The sequence below is a fragment of the Chionomys nivalis genome, chromosome X (genome assembly GCF_950005125.1).
Source record: "Chionomys nivalis chromosome X, mChiNiv1.1, whole genome shotgun sequence".
Classification (NCBI taxonomy): Eukaryota; Metazoa; Chordata; class Mammalia; order Rodentia; family Cricetidae; genus Chionomys; species Chionomys nivalis.
The window spans coordinates 117665588-117688235 of NC_080112.1; the positions used below are offsets into that span (position 1 = coordinate 117665588).

The 22648-nt window shown below is 44.8% G+C and overlaps 1 protein-coding gene across 7 annotated transcripts in view; it reads left to right on the plus strand.

The window, feature by feature from the left end:
• Positions 1-22648, plus strand: part of Septin6 (septin 6) — a 75674-nt gene that overhangs the window by 11843 nt on the left and 41183 nt on the right. For all 7 annotated transcript variants that reach the window (XM_057759151.1, XM_057759149.1, XM_057759152.1 and 4 more), the window contains exons 3-4: positions 4363-4477; positions 13708-13903. In XM_057759151.1, coding sequence (XP_057615134.1) covers positions 4363-4477; positions 13708-13903 — 311 coding nt within the window. The remainder of the gene's footprint in view (positions 1-4362; positions 4478-13707; positions 13904-22648) is intronic.

Sequence of the window (22648 nt, forward strand, 5' to 3'; positions counted from 1 at the left end):
CAAAAGAAATAAACACCCCAAGTCACGGGTGACATCACTAAATGCAAATCTGTTGTTCCTTCTCTGTAATTCTTAGTATTTTATTTTTTGCCTCAGATGACAGGAAGCTGGTCATCTTTTACTTTTCGGAATATTTACCCCTCTTGGTAAAATCCCCTTTACCTTCCCGTGTTCTGTGGGTGTTTCCAATATTCATTCTTTAGCTTTCCCTGCCTCTGCTACCTCTCAGACAGCACATCCAATTTGACATCTGTCACTCCTAAAGTTTCTTTCAGCCTTAAATACCTTTAGTTTAGATGATTTACATACACATTGCACATACACAGTTGAAAGCCTTTACTGTCATCAATAAAATGCAGATTAAAGAATGTGATACCATTTTCCAAGGAATCAGTTCCCAGTAGATAAAGGCCCATGATGCTTCATGGGTACACAAACATAGACACAGTAGTGATAGAAACACACGTTAGTACTGTCCTCAGCTAAGTGATCTACCAGTGTTTAAAATGTCTGAGCCTTTGGAGCCAGCAAGATGGCTCGGGGGGGGGGGGGGTGTGGTAAAGGTACCGCTACCAAGCCTGAAAACTTGAGTTTGGCCCCAAAGACCCACATAGAAGGATACAGCCAACTCTTGCTGATTGTTTCTTGACCTCCACACAGGTACTGTGGCATGCGTGCTATCACAAACAAACAACAAAGAGATGTAAAAAAAAATATGAACCCTTTGCTCCAGCAGGCTTCAATTTTAGGAAATAGAGATATTTTCAACCCTATAAATAAAAACTGTTGTTTATTTTGTTTTGTTGTTGTTCTTTATGTAGAAAATCTGGAGATAACAGTAAATGTCCAACAGTAGAAGTTATATTAGGGGTAGGTGGCAGACTCCTTCATGTGTATACTACATGGCCAATAAAAATAGTGGTTTGGAGCCCAGAGAGATGGCTCCATGGTTAAAAGCTCATATCCATACCACTCTTGCAGAGGATCTGCATTTGATCCCCAACACCCACATCAGATGGGTCACACTTGCCTGTAACTCTGGCTTCAAGGGATTCAACTCCTTCTTGTCTCTTCGGGCACCTGCATTTGTGTGTACATACCCATAAACAGACACACACAAGTGCACATCTTTCAAAATAAAATGGATCTTTACAAAGATGCTGTTCTAATGAAATTAGTGATTTGTAAGTATACCTAATTACTCAAGAAAACATTTGCACTGAGTGTCAGATTGTGCAAAAGAACAGGTAACGGTAACCCCGCTTTGCTAAATAAAGGTGTACCGACTGGCAGGAAGTACATGCACATATTGCTCATCTTGGGAGAATGAGAATATGATAGATGATTTTTATTTTCTTCCTGTTAATTTCTATGTTTTCTAGTAATTTCTACTAATGTAAGCATTTGGGAAGTAGAGGCAGAGAGATCAACAGTGTAAGTAAGACTTCTTTGCAATATATTGAGTTTGAGACAAGCGTGGGCTACTTGAGACCCTGCCCCCAAGTGAAAATTTACCAAACACCTACCACATGCCCACCATTATCTTCCAGAGCAATGTAAAGAGCCCCAAACAGGGAAAGGAAGAACATAACCTTTACTTTACAAGCAATGAGCTTAGGGAATTTGGGGTGTTTTGAGCAGGGAATGCCATGATCCATGTAATATTTAATTTTTTCTTAGATTTATTCTACGTGATCAGAGTTTTGCCTGCAGATTTGTATACTCCCCATGTGTGTGCCTGGTGCCCTCAGGGGTCAGAAACTGGAGTTAGGAACCATGATGAGTGTAGGGAACCAAGCCTCTACAGGACCAGCAAGTGCTCCTAACCAGTGGGCAATCTTGCCAGCCCCACGTGCAGGAAATGTTGTAAAGCTCATTCTGTCTGCAGCCTCACTGATGGAAAGAACAAGAAAGTAGGGACAGGATATGTCTCCAATGGGATCGAACTGGCAAGCTGATGCCCACACATCTTGAGGAAAAAAAATGCTGGTTAAAGTCAACTGACCTGACTGGAGACTCAAAAGGGGCAGGGACTGGGGTTGGGAGTATAGCTTAGTTGTAGAATCTGGGCATGAGAGTTGTCTGCCACTGTGCCCCATTTTTGTGGTGCTAGGAGTTAAACCTAGGGTTTGTGTGTGTGTGCTGGGCTACCAACAGAACTACATCCTGGGCCCCATGTTTGGCAATTCTTTCACAGTGAAGTGAAATTTAAAGGTAAGGTGCTACACCCCCCACCCCCCCCCCCCCCCGCTATCTTTAGATTGAGAATTCCTTGGACTTCAGAGCACTTGAATGCTGAATTTGGAGACAGAGAGAGATGATAAAATATGGCTCAGGAAACCTCAACTCTGAGTCTGTCCCAATTTTGAAGCCTGCTACGTAGGAGGCTCCCTGGGGAGAGCATATTGGCTCTTAAGGCTCTTTGCCTTGTGGAGCGAGCGCCTGAGCACCAGCGGCAGTAAACTTCCAGCCTACTCTGTGCTTTAAAAGCAGAAAGGAAAAATGAGAACTAGGAAAAGGGAAGTGGAAAGGGGGCGAAGTGGGTGTGGAGCAACGTGTTGCGCATCCCTCGTGAAGCTCCTCGTCTCTAGGTGAGGAGCAAGGAAGCATCAGGCGGACTCGATGACGGCATATGGCGGTCTGTCGAGTGCGCTCGGCTGGAAGTTTGTGTGGAGAAAAGTGAGAGGCGAATGAACATGCCAGATGGTAGTCACCATCACAAGCTTTCGGTGGATCTAATGGCAGGGATGGGAGCCGGGAGACCCCCAACTAGGTGAAGGGACTGTCTGACTACATCCGTGGCGGAGTGGCTCTTCCGCCATCGCATCCCATCCATTCTGGTTGCACCGAGTCAAGCAGCGGGTCCAGTTAGTGTGAGAGCTGCCTGCTGGCACAGCCTAGGATTCTGGTACAGGTCTCCTGGCACAAACCAAGGCCTTTTGGGTTGCTCTTGGCATCGTGCTGGTTACGGAAAGTTTGGTGCAGCCTCACCCCACAGAATCTCTGCCTATTTCCATAGCCCATCATTCTTGTGAAGCTCGGTCTGCCTCCAGCTTCCATTCCCCACCCTTCTCCTGACACCCCACCCTTGGCTGTGACCATTAGCAGTTGGCATATTTCTTGACTACACGCAGGCCCTTTTTGTCCTTCCCCTTGGTTCCTTGGAAATCTGCCTGAGTTTGAGACTCTCCTTGTTTATAAAATCATTTAACTATAAGAAGCCTTGGCCCTCTGCTTTCCAGGGCTGGGAGTGGCTTGGCTGACCCCTGTGGAGTCAAGGGAACCAGAGGAAGCCCGGAGACAGCTCCCTTCAAGCTAGAGGGAGCTACAGTGTTTTACTGGATGATGGGCCAGCGTGGGGCCAAGGATAACCTTATAGTGATGCGATAAGAGCAGCTACTGTTTGGATGCCTTCCACGTGCCAGGCAGTGTGCTTGCTGTGCGCCTAAAAAGGATTGGCCTGTACAATCTCACATTAACTACTAATTCCTGGCTTTGTAAGGGACAGACTGAGGGTTAAGCAGCTTGTTAGAGGTTGAACTGCAGAAGTTGGCCTCTGACTCAGAGATGCCTGATTCAAAAGTCTGTACTTTAAGAATAAGTTTTTATATTGTGTGTGTGTGTGTGTGTGTGTGTGTGCTGGTGTCACACGAGTGGGGAGGTCAGAGGATAACCTACGGGAACTGATTCTCTCCTTCCACCATGTGAGTTCCAGGTGTCAAACTGAAGTCATTAGTCTTGGTAGCAAGCACATTTACCCACTGAGCCACCTTGTCTGCCCAAATCTGTGCTCTTAACCTCTCTGCTGTACCACCTTGGTAGGTCTCCAAAGGGTCCGAGAAAGAAAATTCACTGATGCCCAAGGGCTTTGGAATATGTATGGAATGTGTGTGCACATATTAAGTTTCTTACAGGCATTGATGGATAGATTTTCTCCTCCCATCACCTCTAAAATACATCATACCGTCTCATATGATAGACGTGCAAGGAAACTGAGTCTCAGCGAGGCTCCCTAGCCTCTAGATGATTAAGTTGAGCTTTCAACCAAGTTTGGTACATCCAGTGCCAGCCTGGGCAAGCTACCCACATCCTTTGTTCCGTCTAGAAGTACAGTGGTATTTATTCCTTAACCTACTGGATACCTGGACTCAAACATCCATGATTTCCAAGCTGATGGGCCATGTTGCTTTGAAGTGTGTGTGTGTGTGTGTTGGGGGTGTGGTTGAGGGAAGAGATGACACATTGGGCCTTTGTGGTTGTTACTTCCTGACACAGAACAGAGTGTGTGTAGATGGAGTGTAGAGACCCAAATGGCTTTTAAGCACACTGTCATCTTCTCTCCTCCCTTTCTTTCCAAATTAGGGCGAAGGTTGCCGAACTGTCCCCCTGGCTGGACATGTGGGGTTTGACAGCTTGCCTGACCAGCTGGTGAATAAGTCAGTCAGCCAGGGCTTCTGCTTCAACATCCTGTGTGTGGGTGAGTATTTCCATGGTAGGAAACTCTATTACAGGATATAGGGTCCTTAATGGCTCGATGTGGCTTTGCAGGTAATTAGGTTAAATAATGTGTCATTCTCGTCTAGTAGCAGACTCGCCCCTCCTCCTCCTCTTATCCCTTTGTTTATTTTTGTAAGGGGCCAGCTGCAATTACTTTTTTTTCCCCTCTGCCCAGACCAGAATCGGAGGCCATACCTTGGGGGAAAAAACAGAGCTTTGTGAGACTCAGTGGAAAATTTTGTTAAAGGGGGCTGGCTGGCTCAGTAGCTGCTGTCGGGTCTTTTTGACGGCAGAAGATGAGAACCGGGACAGAACGGGGAGGGAGGTGATGGCTGAGGAAAAAGATGCCCGCCTTCCAGTGGCAGGTAGTCGGCCGGGTCTCTGCAGTTTGTGTGGGCTTGGTACAGTTGGAACGCCAGCGTAGGAATCACATAGCTGTGTACAAAGATCTTTTATTCCCCTACCTGTATCTCTGCCTGGCCTTTATTTTGTTATGGTTTAAGACAGAGTCTCATTATGTGGCCTAGGCTGGCATGGACCTCAACAAGTCTCCCAAGCTAGCCCCTAATTCTCAGTCCTCCTACCTTAGCTTCCCGAATGTCGGGGTCATGGTCACACACCAGCATACCTGTATGGGGAGGCATTGTTTTAGCCCACTTGATGTGCCAATCACAGCACAAACAGAGTGATAATAGTTGTGAAGTGAACGAATGCACTGAGCCCACAGGAAACATTTGCTAGACTTTTCAACAGGTTCTCAAGTTAGCTCTTCTGGCCCCTCACAGTGAAGCCTAAGAGTAGCATCCTCATCCTCACAGAGAGGAGAATTGAGGGGGACAAGGGACTTACCTGAGGCAACATGGAAGAACTGGCAGGGCCATAAAGCAAGGCTATAGGCCTGGCTGACCTCTTGTTCCTCCCATTGCCTCTAAGCACTGTCAGCAACAGCCTCTGAGACCACGAAAGTGCTTTGGAAACCATTGAGTACCATCAAACAAACATGAGGGACAATAGTACCTTGTCATTCTTTAAGAATGTGTTTTGCAACCTTAAAAATCCCCAATTTACAAACACAGTGGTAACATGTAATTTTCACCCCACAGTGAAAGAGAAGTATACCTGCATATTTTCACCGACCTCCTTTTGAACCGTAATGGTCGCATAAATACCATAATAAAGCCCATTTTCACACTGGCTGGAACACTTACAGGCTTCTGCTAATTTCCTTCTCTTATTTTTGTATAGAGCATCTAGGGAACTCGTTCACATCATCGATTCAAACTACCACTGAATTATATGCTTTACTGTTTAATGCACTGAAAATTTCTTTTTTCTGCTGGATGTGGTGGTATAGATCTATAATCTCAGCACTTAGGAGGCCAAAGGAAGAGGATTGTGAATTTGAGTCTAAGATTGGCTGCATGATGAGACCTTGTCTTGAATAAACAAACAAATAAATAAAGATCTTCAAAATTTTTTTTCTTTTGATTTTTCGGGGCAAGGTTTCTCTGTGTAGCTTTGTAGCCTGTCCTGGAACTTGCTCTGCAGACCAGGCTGGTCTCGAACTCACAGAGATCCACCTTCCTCTGTGTCCTGAGTGCTGGATTAAAGGCGTGCGCCACCACCATCCAACCAAAATTTTTTGAAGTCATTCATTTTCTTGGTTTTTTTTTTTCTCCTCTATTTCCAGTACTCTTTACCAGGTCATTCCCTGTAGGGAATTCACTGTACTTGTAAGGACAAACAGAGCAATAAGGTCACTTCTAAATATGGGTGACAGGCAGTCAGCGAGGCTCACTCACTAGCAAAAGTGACTCATTCCCATGTATCAGCTTTGGAGCCTATGAGATAAAAATATGTGCTTTATGGAATTACACATAAGAGGCCTTAGAGTCTACACAGAGGTTGCCAAGTCTAACTCACAGTCATGTTTAGGTGTTAATTAGAACAGGGATAGAAAATAAATGCGAGACAGGGTATCACCCTCAAGAACAAATGTCATCACGTCTAATATTGGCACTACCAAATTTCTGTTTAGCTAACAAGATCAATCTTTGGCTAATGGCCAACTTATTTCACACAATATTTGATGACTGAAATATCCCAGTGCACACACATACCAGATTCCCTTGGCATTCCTCCCAGAATGCCTTATGACCTGTGCTGAAATGGAGATGAAAGCAAAATGACAAACCCACCATAAGCAACCTTTCAAACTAGAGCAATAGACTGGACTGACAAAGCCCTGTGACTCAGAATGACACTCGGATGACAAAGTGTAGGGAAATGTCTCATAGGAATCTTAAGATTCCTCGGGGCCCGCAGGCTGAGGCAACCATGATCAAGACGAAGTGAGTGGGCTAGTCAACTCACGTTCCCACCAGGAACCTGATGGCATGAAGCTGCTGAAGGGGCTGGGGCAGGCTCTCTCAGAAGGGAAGGGAGGGAGGGAAGACACGAAGACCTTTTCATCCCCAAGGAGTCAGAGATCTTTTTGTTCTCTCTGCTTCTCAAGCTTGAGGAAATGGCTGTCCTCCTGTAATGCCCATAGATAGGACCATTGGATAAACCAGTCCCTATATGGGTCAAAAGACGCTTATAGTGTGTGCATCCTATTCTCTTGCTGTATTCATAACCTTGCCATGGCTCAGGGAACCCTCAACTTGCATCAAGGTCACAAGTGACTCCGAGACTGCCATCTCAGCCCAGCTATAGTGCTGTGAACTGTCACGGACTTGGCCCAGAGTCCACGGTGAGGTTACTGAAGGTGATCATTACTCCTGCAGGAATTTTAGAGACTGTATTCTTATGCCTAGTATCTCTATGTGACTGTCACATTTACCTCCTTGGTGACTGTTTGAAAATGCTTCTGTTTGGTTCCAGAAATTGTTTACCTGAAGTATTTTTAGCATCAAATTATGGCAGTGCTAGCCTTGACAGCTACTCGGAGAGCTAGGGCAGTTTTTTTTGTTTTTTGTTTTTTGTTTTTTTTTTTTACATTATTATCTATCTTGATGTTGCCCCGCTGATCTTATGCCCACACCCAGCAGAGTAAATGTTGTACATTTATGCGGGCCTAAGTGCATGTGTACTTGTTGAAATTGAGAGAGGAGGGAAAGAGGAATTTTTATGAATCCAGAGCCTAAATTAGAGTGCAATAAATTGACTGTGCCAATAATTTTCATCCATAATTATTATGATTTTTAGCTAAGCATAAAGATGTGAGCATATATGACCTCAGTCTGATAGATTCTCTAAGGCTGACAGTAGTTACCAAGTGTGGTAACATTCCCTCATCCTCACCCCATCAAAAATCATATCCCAACCCCTTAGTTTTGTAGATTTTGAGTATCCTGTGACTGTAAACATCCTTATAGGAGGCCTCAAAAGAAAAACCTGAGGTCAGGTTGTGGGTTGTGGTGGCACATTCCTTTAATTCCAGCACTCGGGAGGCAGAGGTAGGCGGATCTCTGTGAGATCGAGGCCAGCCTGGTCTACAAGAGTGTAGAAGGAGCTGCAGGCTGCTTCCCGTGGGCCGGCTCCTGGCCACCGGCTAGCTTTACCCACAATAATTACAAGGAAACTGTATTCATTTAAACACTGCTTGGCCCATTAGTTTCAACCTCTTATTGGCTAATTTTCACATCTTGCTTTAACCCATATTTAGTAATCTGTGTAGCACCACGAAGTGGTTGCTTACAGAGAAAGATTCTAGCCTGCATCCATCTCAGAGAGGAGAGCTATGGCGTTTGCCTCACTTCCCTTCTTCCCAGCATTCTGTTCTGTCTACTCCACCCACCTATGTTCTGACCTATCAAGCCAAGCAGTTTCTTTATTAATTAACCAATGAAAGCAACACATAGAAAGAAGACCCATCTACATCACAAGAACTAGTTCCAGGATAGCTAGGGCTGTTACACAGAAAAACCCTGTTTTGAAAAAAACAAACAAACAAAAAACAACGAGAGAGAGAGAGAGAGAGAGAGAGAGAGAGAGAGAGAGAGAGAGAGAGAAGAAAGAAAGAAAGAAAGAAAGAAAGAAAGAAAGAAAGAAAGAAAGAAAGAGACAAACCTGTGTAGGTAATACCAATGTTCTGGGACCTGGTGCTTTGTACTGCGGGGAAAGAGCCCCAAAGAGCCTTTACCCCTCTAAATGTGCTGGCAGTGCTAATGGCCATGAAAAACACGGCTCATAATGATAATATTTACTTTGAAGCTGCTCAGGATTCCAGGCTCAACTGGGCTCTGTTGAACTTGGAAAACACACTCAGGACAAGCAGAATTGAGGCTTTACTGCAAGAGGTATGCAAAGGGTAGCTAGTAGTCTATGAAGGTCAGGCTAATGTTCCATTCCTCTATCTCTGGGAAAGACAGGTATTAGCCTTAAGCTGCCATAGTGGTAGGTCACTGGCTAACATGGCACCATGGGAGAAAACAGTCCCACGGTTTGTGGCATCCACCGATTTGCATATTATTTCCACTATAGCTGGTTTTAAGCTATCGATGTCACAGAACACGAGTTGGGGAAGAGGCACAGGAAGCTGCATGTGCTAGCTGAAACGCACCACAGTCTGTCAGGTCCCACCAAGAACAGGAAAGAGAAAGGACAAGGTCACATAGCCAGGCATGACCTTGTCCCTCTCCACAGACTCCCGTGGCTAACTCTAGTTCCTGGAGTGTTTCCTTTTGGACACCTCCCTGTTGAACTCAGCGGCCTTTTCTCTTGGCTTGTTCCACCATTTACAGCTGAGAGAGACCTCTCTCCAAGCGAACACGGACCGTGGCCATCTTGTTCTTTGCTGTGATTTCAGCCACTATAATTGTATCTGGCTGTGATCAGACAGAGGCTTCGTGAATACTTGTTGAGCGACTAAATAAACCAATAGGTCATGCTTGTGGCTTCACTAGAGTGTATTGGTTCAAAACATCGGCTACTTGCCTACCTCGATGAAAATACTGGCTCTGCTGTGGATTAGTTTGTGACCTTGGACAGTCATTTCCTCTACAGTATATAAAGGAGGAAACCTGGGTCCAGAGAGGAGGAGGAGGAACTTGCAAATTCATGAAGCTACTGGATGACTTGGTTAACCTGACTATAAATTAAGGGTGAATTGTGTCTAGGGGCTCACTGGGTTACAGTTCAGGGTTAGACCATTTTTTTTTGCTTGTTCATTTTTTTTTGTTTGTTTGTTTGGGACAGGGTCTCATTTTGTAGCCCAGGCTGGCCTGGAACTCACAGACATCTGCCTGCCCCTGCTTCTTGGTGTCACCATGCCCAGTCAGGAGTAGAGCTCTTGTTTAACCTGGTGAACTTGAGTCCCTGGACTCCATTCCCAGAACAAAAAAACCAACCAAACAAAAAAAAAACACCCACAGTGTCTACCTTATAAGCTTGCTGTAAGGAACAAATACAACCTATGGAGGTTGAGGGTAGGCCTCAGTAGTTGAGCGCATGCCTCAAATGTGTGAGGCCATCTTGGCAGAGAGCACATAAATGTGCTCCAAGCAAATGCTATTGGTGTATGCCTAGAAGTTCCAGCACTCGGGAGGCTGAAGCAGAGCTCATCTCAAAACTAAGCCAAACCACTTTTCCCAGACAAAAAGACGCACTATTGTCCTTCCAACCTTCCCCTTTACAGGAAAAAAGACTAGAACCCAGACTGGGGACAGGGCTGAGATTTTGTCACATAGCAACGTAGTGGTGGCATATGGAAGATTTATCTCTCTTACTTCCTTTCTTTTTCTTTCTTTTTTTTTTTTTTCTTTTGAGACAGGGTTTCTCTGTGTAGCCCTGGTTGTCCTGGAACTCACTCTGTAGACCAGGCTGACCTCGAACTCAGAGATTTTCCTGCCTCTGCCGCCAGAGTGCTGGGATTAAAACTGTACGTCACCACTACCTAGCAAATTTAAATTGTTTAAAAAAATTTACTTATTTTACATGTATGGATGTTTGCTTACATATACATTTGAGTACTACATGCATGTCTGGTGTCTGAAGAGACCAGAAGACAGTTTTGGTCCCCCTGGAAATGGAGTTACAGCCAGCTGTGAGCTGCCATGTGCATGTTGGAAACTAAACCCAAGTCTTCTGCAAGAGCAGCTAGTGCTTAATCACTGGGCCGTCTCTCCAGCCCCTGTTATTTTTAAAAATTGTTGTTTCCAGTACAATGTCAACAATAAAGCCAAGTGAGAGGAAGAACAAGAGTTCAAAGAGTTAAGAAACCCTGCTCTCCATTGTGACACGCTCTGGGAGGGCTGGGGAGAAGGGGAGGGAAATTGAGCCCTTGGGACTCATTGAGTTTCCTGCTGGAAGCCAGTTGCCAAGTTCCTACCTTCTTGCTGAAGCATGATGGAATCCGCTGACCTGGTCCCAGTTAGACCACGTGTCATTTCCCCCTCCACATTTCCTAGTGAGCCCAAAGCGACAGCATTCTAGTCTCAGGCTGAGTCTGTGTCAGCCATTGAGAGAGGATGTCCCTCCAGCTCCAGGTCCCCCATGATGGCAACTGAGAGCAGAAGAATCGTCCAAGAGTCTCCGGAGGAACTGGTTGCGTTTTCTGCCGTCTTCTAATGCCTACATTTATTGCAATTCCCCAGACATGGGAGTTCTTCCTTCTCTCCCAGACCTTCATTATTTAACATCTAGTTGCCACAACCCTTTCTGTTGCTGGCAGGCGTCTGGGTGGTCAGTTTCCTTGCTGGTCCTCCCTGCTGCTGGGCCAACGCCACCCAGCCCCCATTTCTCCAGCTGTGCAAACAGGGTGTGTCCCGGGCTCCTGAGACCTTCCAAGCAAGGCTCTCTCCAGGCACTGTCAAGGATACAGAGGATTCTCTGGGAATTTCTAGGATGTGGAGGCAATGTGCCCATTCTGGAGGGCTGGGGCGATTGGAGCCTGCCATTGGCCGGGAGCAGCAGTTTTGAGCTCAGGGAACAAAGAGGATGAAGTTGAGGCTGTACATGGGAAACCCATTAGACATACAAGAAAACTAGATGAAATGCACCTGAAACACATGGGTGTCCACAGGGAAGTTGAGTTGGAGCACGGCAGCCGTCCTTGCATTCCCACATCAGAGATTCTGGCCCCGATTGCAGGTGAGCTGTGCCACTTCCTTTGGTGGGGTAATGGGTGCTGTATTCTCCCGCATGCCTGCGTCTGTCACCTCCCATGACAAAGACCTCACTGCACCAGACTTTCTTGGGACCCGAATACTTTCTTTAGGGAAGGACAAAAAAGGACCTCTTCTTAAGAAAATTGTTGTCCCTGATGGATATAGCAGACCCTGGCTGGAAACACAGTCTGTGTGAGGATTTCTGTATGCCCTGGCCATTCACCTCACAGTTATGCCTGGCTAAGAAATAGGGCTGCAGCCGGGCGGTGGTGGCGCACGCCTTTAATCCCAGCACTCGGGAGGCAGAGGCAGGCGGATCTCTGTGAGTTCGAGGCCAGCCTGGTCTACAAGAGCTAGTTCCAGGACAGGCTCCAAAACCACAGAGAAACCCTGTCTCGAAAAAAAAATAGGGCTGCAGACCTTGGGAACCAGGCTAACTTGAAAGCTCTCATTATAGGTAAATTTTTTATAGGTCATTGTTTAGGATAAAAGGAGCTTGGAAGATTCATAGCTCCACACACTGAGTGGATAGGGAGAAAGGGAGCAGCTTTGATTCCCCATCATGCAGCTCTATGCTCTGCCTGCAAATGTGTACTGTTGGTATCCAGGGATTTTTGCCAGGCTAGAAATTACCCAGAGTAAACCAAAGCCTAACCATGAGGATAAATCAAAGGTCACACAGTCTCTCCTTGGTTGGGAAGAGGTAGGAGAAGAGGAATGGAAGCTAGAAAAAAAAAAAGGTAGTGTGGTCTAAGGTGTTTCAAAGGATGGTCCAAGGTCATTAACTTGTTTGTTTGTTTGAGATAGGGTCTAGCTAAATATCCCTGTCTATCTTTGAATTTACTCAGTAAGCCAGGCTGACCTTGAATTTAGATCCACCTATCTGTGTCTTTCAAGTTTTGGGATTAAGGGCAAGTACCACCTTGCATAGCCTGTAATTAATTATTGACTTAAAGACCAGGCTGGTCTCAAACCCAGTATGGAACAGAGGTTGATTTGACCCTTCTTATCTGCCTCCGTTTCCCGAGTGCTCGGATTACAGATCTGGGTGGCACGTTGCTCAGTTCCTTCAATGCTGGCTACAGTTATACTAAGCCTCACTCTACTCGCTGAGCTACATTTCCAGCCTTAGCTACTGACTTTTAGTCCTAATATTTCCGATTCACTTGGAGTAGGATGAGGAGCCAAATACAATCTGAAGCCATAGAAATGGTTCGAAGTAGTTTTAGTGCCTAGCCCAGCTGTGGCTTCGTATCAGATTCCTGCCGAAGTCCCTGACGCTAGCTTCTCTCCAATGTGTGATTGTGATATCCGATTCTCCAAAGACTCCTTGGTTCTAGGCCGTGGTTTGGCATCCTCTAGTGTCCCAAACCTTTACTAGTCCACCATAACCCTTCCCCCATTCATCGCCCAAGTGTGAAATTCTAGTGTCACACAGCTGACATGTTAGCTAAGCAAACAAATGTTTGTTTGAAATGTAAGAAGAACTTGTGGCTTAAGTTCATTCCTCGGTAGATAAAAAACGGTCTCACTGAAAGGTTGTGTAGGCTGGGAGAAGCCAAGGTTAGAGACAGTCTCCCCAGTTAGGACACAGAACTGTGACTTCTGTTTAGGCCTGGCAAAACCTGAAGCAGGGCACGAGAGGAGGGGGTATTTATTTAACAACTGTTATTTCTTTACATGTTCTACTTCAAAAATACAGAAAAACTAAAGAAAAATGAGACCTATATATAAGCGCACTACTCAGAGATAAGCATTAATAAGAGTATATTATATTTCTTATACAGCCTATTTTTAGAGATAATTCTACCCCTCTATCTGTACGTGTAGCATTTCTTTCTCTGCCTCTAAAAGCAATGTATGCTCAAGGTAAAGCTTCAAATAACAGAAAAAATATAAAGGCTAAAGTGGAAATTTCTCTAGGATTGTGAGCTGTCTGCGGCTGGCCTGTCTGCGCTTTCCTTTGTCATGTACCTGATGATCTATATCTTACGTACTTCTGCATGGTTTTCATGTAGTGCTGTAGTATGAAGGAATACACTTCTTCCTTCATACATGCATGTGGCTACATAGTCACTGTGCGATATCTTTTGCTTTTCAGGGGAGACAGGCTTGGGCAAGTCCACCCTCATGGATACCCTGTTCAACACCAAGTTCGAGGGGGAACCGGCCACCCACACACAGCCAGGTGTTCAGCTCCAATCCAATACCTATGACCTCCAGGAGAGCAACGTGGGGCTGAAGCTCACGATTGTGAGCACCGTGGGCTTTGGGGACCAGATCAACAAAGAGGACAGGTAAGGAAAGCAGTGGGGTGGAAAGGTGAACGGAGGAAAGGGGCTTACCATGGGAATCTTGGAGAGAGCACAGACTCTGGGGCCCAGCCTGTCTCACTAAAATGACGTGGGCAGGCAGCTTATAAACATGGCGTCATTGGAGGGTCCCTGTCTAGAACAACTGTGCCCCTCCTTATACTTTGCCAAAAGAAGGGTGTCTTTCTAATACATGTGTGTGGAGCCTTGAGTCTGTTCAGCCCTGTGCCAGGCCCGCCGGTACTTTAATAATCTAAAAGGAATGACTTAATCTCTGCTCGCAAGGCATTCATGAGAAAGGCCTGTCTTAAGCAAATAATTTCCACCGAGAGGAGTATGTCCGGTGAAGGACAGAGTACAGAGAAGTAAAGGACAGGCTGCAGTGAGACCACAAGTTCTATGCCCAGAAGCCAGAGAGGCTTTCTCAGAAGCCTCAGGATGTCAGTGACGTCAGCAGGTGGGGAGGACTGGGAAGAGGGACCAAGGAGGTCTAAGCAAATAAGCAAAGAGGAAGGAGGAGAGCCAGGAGAAGTTGTAGGGGCTTCAGGATGCGTGTGAGGGGTGAAGGAGGCTGAGATGAGGATATGATAAAGCCTAAGGCAGGGGAGGAAAAGCTGGTAGGGCCCTCACACATTTCTTTAAAAAAAAATGTTTGTAAGCCAGGAAGTGGTGATGCACACCTTTAATCCCAGTACTCAGAGAGCAGAGGCAGGTGGATCTCTGTGAGTTAGAGGCCAGCCTGGTCTACAGAGAGAGTTCTAGGGCAATTAAGACTGTTACATAGAGAAACCTTGTCTCGAAAAATCAAAAAAAACTCTTTGTCTGTGCAAGCGCAGGTGTGTGTATCACAGTATATGTCCCATGGTGCATGTGTGGAGGTCAGAGGTCAAACTCTTAGTTGTTAATTATCACCTTCAGTCTTGTTTGGGAGGGTGTTTTTTTTTCTGCTATTTTATGCATATGACAGACTGGCTAGAAAGTGAATTCTATCTCGGCCTCCTATCCCAGGTGGATTACAGATGTGTGTCGCTCTCTCCAGCTTCTAGGTTCTGGTGATCTAAACTCAGATCAAGTTTTTGTGGCATGTGCTTTACTCGCTGAGCCTTCTTCCCAGCCCTTTATTTTTAAGATTTATTCTACTTTTAAGCATTTGTACGTGTTCATGCGTATGCATGGGTGGGGTATGTGCTTGTGAGTGCAGGTGCCTGTAGAGATCACAAGAGGGCACCAGATTCCTGGGAGCAGGAGCTGCAGGCATTTGCCAGCTGCCTGATGTGGGTGTCAGGAAGCAAATTTGGGTTCTTTGGAAAAGGAGTAGAAACTCTTGACTGCTGAGCCCTTTCTCCAGCCCTTGGGTTTGGCTTTTTTGGGGGGTGTGGGGGGGGAGTTGTTGTTTTATTTGTTTTTGGAGTAAGTTCTCACTATGTATCTTTGGCTGGCCTGGAACTCTCTATAAAATCCAGGCTGGCCTTGAACTCTCAGAAATTCACCTGCCTTTGTCTCCTGACTGCTAGGACTAAAAGTTCACCACTACACCCAGCTTGTATTTGTATTTTGTTTTGTTTTTCAAGTCAGGGGTTTCTCTGCATAACAGTCCTGGTTGTTCTGAATCTCACTCTGTCAACCAGGCTGGCCTCAAACTCACAGAGATCCACCTGCCTCTGCATCCCTGACACTGGAATTAAAGGTGTGTGCAGGGTGATTGAGAGTTCAGTGCCAGTCTGCATAACATACTGAGAATTTGTCTTTAAAAAAAAAATCTAACTAAATTAATAAAATATATGATAGATAAATATTTTAAAATTCAAATAGTACAAGCACAAATAGGAAATGATAAAACTTCTCCGGGATTAGGGTAGGGAGCAGGAATGAAGTAAGCTGAAATCCCTTGTAATAAAAAGCAGTTTGTTTTTGTTCTTGAAGTGCTGGGGATCGAACCTAGGACTTTGGCATGCTAGACAACCACTCTAATTCTGAGCTATATCCCCAGCCATTTTTAAATTTTCTTATTTGAGTCTAGGTTAGCTTTGAACTCTATCCGTAGCACAGGTAGGCTTTGACTTTGTGATTCCCCCTTCCTTATAATCCTCTCCCAGCCTCTCTAACAGTGGGACTGTAGACCATTGCCATCAGGTCCTATAAAAATAGTGTTTTCTACATGTTATCAGGGGCATTTTAGCACAGATATGTAAGTACAACTGCATTGAAAAGGACTTCAGAACACCCTGCGCTTTCTGTGGCATATACTTAAATAAGGACAAAACAACCCAAAATGGTGGAGTCATGTTTGGCGTTCTACGCTCATAGTTACAGTACTTGGTAATCCCAGCCCACAGGAGGCTGAAGCAGAAAGATCAAGAGTTTGAGGCTGTCTTGGGCTACACAGTGAAACCTGGTCTCAAAAATACTAAAATGGAGACTGTTGATATTCCCCAGTTGGTAGAGTAATTGCTTAGCATGCACAAAATCTGATGGAGGTGGGTCTTGTATTTATCTGTTGCTTTCATTGGTTAATTAATAAAGAAAACTGTTTGGCCTCTGATAGGGTAGAATTAAGATAGGCGGAGTAAACAGAACAAAATGCTGGGAGAAAGAAGCCGAGTCAGGAGTCGCCATGATTCTCCCACTCCAGACAGACACAGGTTAAGATCTTTCCTGGTAAGCCAGCTCGTGGTGCTACACAGAATATTAGAAATGGGTTAAAGCAATATGTAAGAGTTAGCCAATAAGAGGCTGGAACTAATGGGCCAGGCAGTGTTTAAAAGAATACAGTTTCCGTGTAATTATTTCGGGGCATAAACTAGCTGGGTGGAGGGATGCAGCCTGCCGCTCCTATTACTACAAAAATCCTGGGTCTGATACTCAGCACTGCCTCCAAGCGCGATAGCACAGACCGGTAATTGTGACACCAGGAAGGTAGAAGTAGGAGAATCTGAAGTTCAATCCCATCCTCACTGCACAGAGAATCTGAGGCCAGCCTAAGGTACTCGAGATGCTGTCAACAAAGAGGCACGCATGTGTAGGATCCCAGCATGTGCAACATGGAGGCAGGAAGAGCAGGAATTCAGGGCCAGCTTCAGCTACAGAGTGAGTTTGAGCCCAGCTTGGTTGCATTATGGGATAGTGTCTAAAATTAAACACACACATACATACATACACACACACAAGTGTATGCATGCACGCACATATACAACAACAACAAGTTTGCTGGGTATAGTGGCATGTGTCTTTAATTCCACCACTTAGGAGGTGGAGACAGATAGATCTCTGTGAGTTCTAGGCCAGCCTAGCATATGTAATCAGTTCAAGGCCAGCTAAGAGTACATAGTGAGACTTTGTCTCAAAATAAACAAACACCCCCCAAAAAACAACCAACCAGCACATAAAAACTCCAACTACTACTAATAGATGAAAGAATAAAGGAATAATGAGTGCTGGAGAAAAGGGAACCCAAGGGTGAGAGACTTCAAGATAGGCTAGAGAGAAGAGTGTCTAGGAATTTAAGCTTTGGTCTTAGACAGGCCTAGGTTCAGATCCCATATTGCCATTTGCTAGACTGGTGACCTTTGGCAAAATAGTTCAATTGTCTATGCATCAGTTTTTAAGTCACCTGTAAAATGAGTATGACCTAATCGTCTTTACGCTATTAGGCTGTGCTATAACATACTGGACATGGATGACAAAAAAAAAAAAAAAAAAAAAAAAAAAAAAAAAAAAAAGCTGAAACCTTGCCTGGCACAGAATAGCTAATAAATACCTATTAAGTAAAAGGCATTATTATGATCATGATTTTTATTGATAAGAATCAAAGGAGAGGGCTGGAGAGATGGCTCAGAGGTTAAGAGCATTGCCTGCTCTTCCAAAGGTCCTGAGATCAATTCCCGGCAACCATATGGTGGCTCACAACCATCTTTAAAGAGGTCTGGTGCCCTCTTCTGGCCTGCAGCCATGCACACAGACAGAATATTGTATATACAATAAATAAATAAATATTTTTAAAAAAGAATCAAAGGAGAGTAGCATTATGTAGCATTTAGGAGGAAATATAAAGTCCAAGAAAAGGAAAAAACATTTTAAAAGTCCATTGGGTTTGGCAGCTTGAACACTGTATTTAGAACTGATCATTCCCGGGAGATTGTAGGTAGAAATTAGGTTGCCATTCTGTTTGTTTGTTTCTTTGTTTGTCTTTTGGTTTTCTGAGACTGGGCTCCTCTATGTAGCTTTGGAGCCTGTCCTAGAACTAGTTCTGTAGACCAGGCTGGCCTTGAACTCACAGAGACTCTCCTGCCTCTGTCTTTCAAGTGCTGTGATTAAAGGGTGTGTGCTATCACTGCCTGGTTTAGGTTGCCACTATTACTTGTGAATGGGACATAGAGACATCAGAACAGGCAAAGGCAATAGAACAGGAAAGTGAGTACAAGGTCAGATGCATGTGTGCATGGAACTGTCCCATCTCTAAGTCAGCAGGGCCAGAATGGTCTGTTGAAGAAGTGGCGCTGGGAAAATGTGCCATCCATTTAGAAAAACATAAAACGAGACCCTCCCACACAAACACCGCCACAAAAATAGATTCTTCTTGGACCAAAAACAAACTCTAAAAATATAAAGAGAAAATGTCGGAGAATATTTTTATAACTTTGGGAATACAGAAAGCTTTTTGAGTTGTGAAATAAAGTCTAAAAATCACAGAAGGAAAGATTTGTTAGGTCCAAGTTAACTAGAGGAAAAGTAGTTTGGGGCCGGAGTGATGACTTGATGGTTAAGACCACATGATGCTCTTCCCAAGGACCTAAGTTTGATTCTTGACACCTATATCAGGTGACTCGTAACCACCTGTAACTCCAGCTCCAAGGGATCTTATGCCTCTGTGGCAGACACTTGCACTCACATGTACATACCCAAACACATACATGTAAATAAAAATAAAATAAAACATTTTTTTTCAAAAAGTATTTTACTTTTCTTTTTTTCTCTGGTTTGTCAAGACAGGGTTTCTCTGTGTAACAGTCCTAGCTGTCCTGATACTTGCTTTGTAGACCATGCTGGCCTTGAACTCACAGAGATCCGCCTGTCTCTGCCTCCCAAGTGCTGGGATTAAAGGCATGTGCCACCACCGCCTGGCGTATTTTACTTTTCAAACTATAAAATACCATAAAGCAAAAGTGAAAACAAGCTATAGATGGAACAAAAATATTTGTAACCTATGTAATAGGAAAGGATTTTGACATAAGAAGGGCTTCTACAGTCCCATGAGTGATGAACAGATAATTGACCATGAAGGGAAATACGAATGGAACAATCCCCATTCTGAAATGATGCTCATTCAGCTTCCCCAGCAATTAGGGAAATGCAAAATAAAACAATGACTTTTTCACTCTCAGATTTGCAAAAATAAAGATGATATAATAGCCAGTACCACCAGGGAATTTCATTCACGTGGGTGTGTAAATTGATTCAGATTTTTTTTTTTGGAGGGCAAATTTGGCAGCATCCATTAAATTTCTGAATGTGAATAATTCATGACCCAGCCATTCCACTTTCCTTTGTGTTGCCCAGAAAACACAAGCGCATGCTTATAGGAAGCAATAGTGTTCACCGCAGCATTGCCTATTATATTTAAAACCTTTAACCTATCTATATGTCCATCAATAGAGCAGCTACATTAACTGTGATTTGACCATACCATGGGATTGTATTTGCAGTTTATATTCACATGGATACAGCATCAGGTCATGCTGTTGCAAAATGAGAAGTTGTATCATGGTGTCATGTGTGGAAATTCCCCCCCCCACCACACACACAGCAGATAATCTTCTATCTGTATATAAATATATAGAAAAGCTCTGAAAAGATATTCAGCAGACAGAAAACAGTGATTACCAGTGAAGCAGGAAGAATGCATACATGGATTGTTTGTGTAATTGAAAGGAAATTGAAAGGACGCTGTTTTGAAAGAGGAAATAGATAAAGTAGGGGTAAACCGTGGGTTTAAAAAGCTGGTGAAAAGAGATAAGACAGTGTGTGAAAGGAGATAAGAAGGACGGGGCAGTAACTGAGGATAGAAAGATGATGAAGGCTTAAACAGGAACAGAAAGTTATAGGATAGAGAGATGATGAAGGCTTAAACAGGAACTGCTACATGTCTATAGTGTGCCAGAAACAATGTGAGAGGCTTGTGACACTGTTGGGGACGGCAGACCCTCAGACCCTGAATTTTCTGTGACCCCTTGCCTGACAGAGTAAACAACTTGTTTTCCTGAGCTTGCAGCTGCTCTGAGCACAAGACCCTCATGAGTTCCTGGTGGCAGGGGAGTGGTTTTTCTGGTGGGCTTACAGCTGAAAAATCCCAAGAGCTAGGGTGTGGTCATTAGTCATGGAGAGCCCTATATAAGCTGCCCTGGAACACAATGAAATGAACATTTTTGATTCAAAGATGACCCGTGTCTCCCCCCCCCCCCCGTGTGTGTGTGTGTGTGTGTGTGCGCGCGCTTTTCAATCTCCAGCCCCTTGCCTGACTCGCAAACCATCCTGTGGTGTACAGGCAGGCCAGTACAAGAAACATTACATTGATTGATTGATTGATGGTGCATATGAGGGTAATGTTGTGTGACAGGACTTTTTCTGGGGAGACACAGTACACATATCTACTCACCCCAGCTAGGGAGCCCATGATAGACCAAGGTATGGACACCACCAAAGTCCAACTTGGTGAACCAGTAAGTTTTATTGGTTTTACTTACAGGTGTGTGGATGAGGGGTTACTTACAGGAGCAGAAATGACCCAAAGACAGCTGCATCACCAAAGCCCATCCTAGCATGAGTGACAGACAGCTCACAAAAGCTGGGAAACCTAAAGCATACTGCACAGTGTTCAGGCAACTCAACAGGTTAAAGAGTGTTCTTTCCCAAGCTTGTCTGGTTTCTGCTTCTTCCAGGCAGCTGGTGTGGTCTGAAAGTCTTCTTTGCAGCTTGGCTTGTTTAAGAGTCCTCTTTGTAGGTTAGCTAGACTGAGATCGCCTCTCAGCAGTCTTTGTTGCTTACCCTTTGAAGGGAGAAGCCTAGTGAATCCGCTCAGTTTCAGGGACTTCCTGAAGCTACTTTGAGTTGTTTACGTTCTGGATGAAGGGGCTTCTCCACAATATGGGATGTTTCGGTTTCTAAGGAAATGGCTACACGACAGCGGCTGTGCTAGTGAACGGGTACCAGGGTATATGCCTGAATGGTAGAGGACAGCCTGTGGGAGTTGGTTCCCTCCTACCATGGGGGTCCAGAGCATCAAAGTCAGGTGGTCAGACTCAGCAGCAACTGCCTCTACCCTCTGACCCATCCTACCAGTCCATTACTGATGTGGGAGAGTCTTCTGTTTTGTGTTGATTTCATTGGTTAATAATGAAACTGCCTTGTCCTTTAATAGGACAGAAAATTAGGTAGGTGGAGTAAACAGAACAGAATGCTGGGAGAAAGAAGCCGAGTCAGGCAGTCGCCATGATTCTCCTCTCCGAGACAGACACAGGTTAAGGTCTTTCCTGGTAAGCTACCACCTCGTGGTGCTACACAGATTATTAGAAATGGGTTAATCAAGATGTGAGAATTAGCCAACAAGAGGCTAGAACTAATGGGCCAGGCAGTATTTAAAAGAATACAGTTTCCGTGTAATTATTTTGGGTAAAGCTAGCCGGATGGCGGGAAGTGGCCCACTGCTCCTACTACAGAGTGGCGCTAAAGCACAGTCTTTACTGAGCTTTCAGCTTAGTGGAGGGGATGGAAATGTATGCAGATTCTGCAGAGTGGGGCTAAGTACCCTGATATAGATATAATGGATTCCGGGTGTAGAAACAGGGAGGAACAGCATTGGCCAAACCTTGTTTTGAGAGATGGGTAAACGGGTGGTCAGGAAAGGATAGGCTAAGTCCTGAAGCCATTGCAAGCGAGCATGAGTTAGCCACCCTGAAGGTAGTTGATACTCAGCCTGCAATGAATGAATGCATAAGATATACATTGGTAGAGAAAATAGTGTATCTGTGGTGGTTTGAAAGAAAATGGCCCCCAAAGGGAGTGGATGTAGCACTTTCAGTTCCAGTACCATGTCTGCCTGCCTGCCACCATGCTCCCTTTCCTGATAATGGATTGAACCTCTAAGACCATAAGCAAGCCTCTTCAATTAAATGTTTTCCTTATCAGAGCTGCCAAGGTCCTGGTGTCTCTTCACAGCAATAGTAACCCTAACTAAGACAGTGTCCATAAGTTTTCATCATTTGATACCAAAAGCATTCATTATATGTATCGACTAGGAGACTGACAGTGAGTTGAAGAGTGAATTAGAATTTTTTTTTTTTTTTTTTGGTTTTTCGAGACAAGGTTTCTCTGTGGTTTTGGAGCCTGTCCTGGAACTAGCTCTTGTAGACCAGGCTGGTCTCGAACTCACAGAGATCCGCCTGCCTCTGCCTCCCGAGTGCTGGGATTAAAGGCGTGCGCCACCACCGCCCGGCGTGAATTAGAATTTTAAAGAAGCAGATTATTCTTTTCAGGAAACTTCTTTTTGAATCTGGGTATGACAGCACTTGCCGGACAGAGGTAAGTGGATCAAAAGTTTAAGGTCATGGGGCTAGAGAGCTGGGTCAGCAGTTAAGAGTACATATGACTTTTCCAGACAACGGAGCTAAATTCCCAGCACAAATGTCGGGTAGCTCATAGCTGCCTATAACCACAGCTCCAGGAGATTTGATGCCT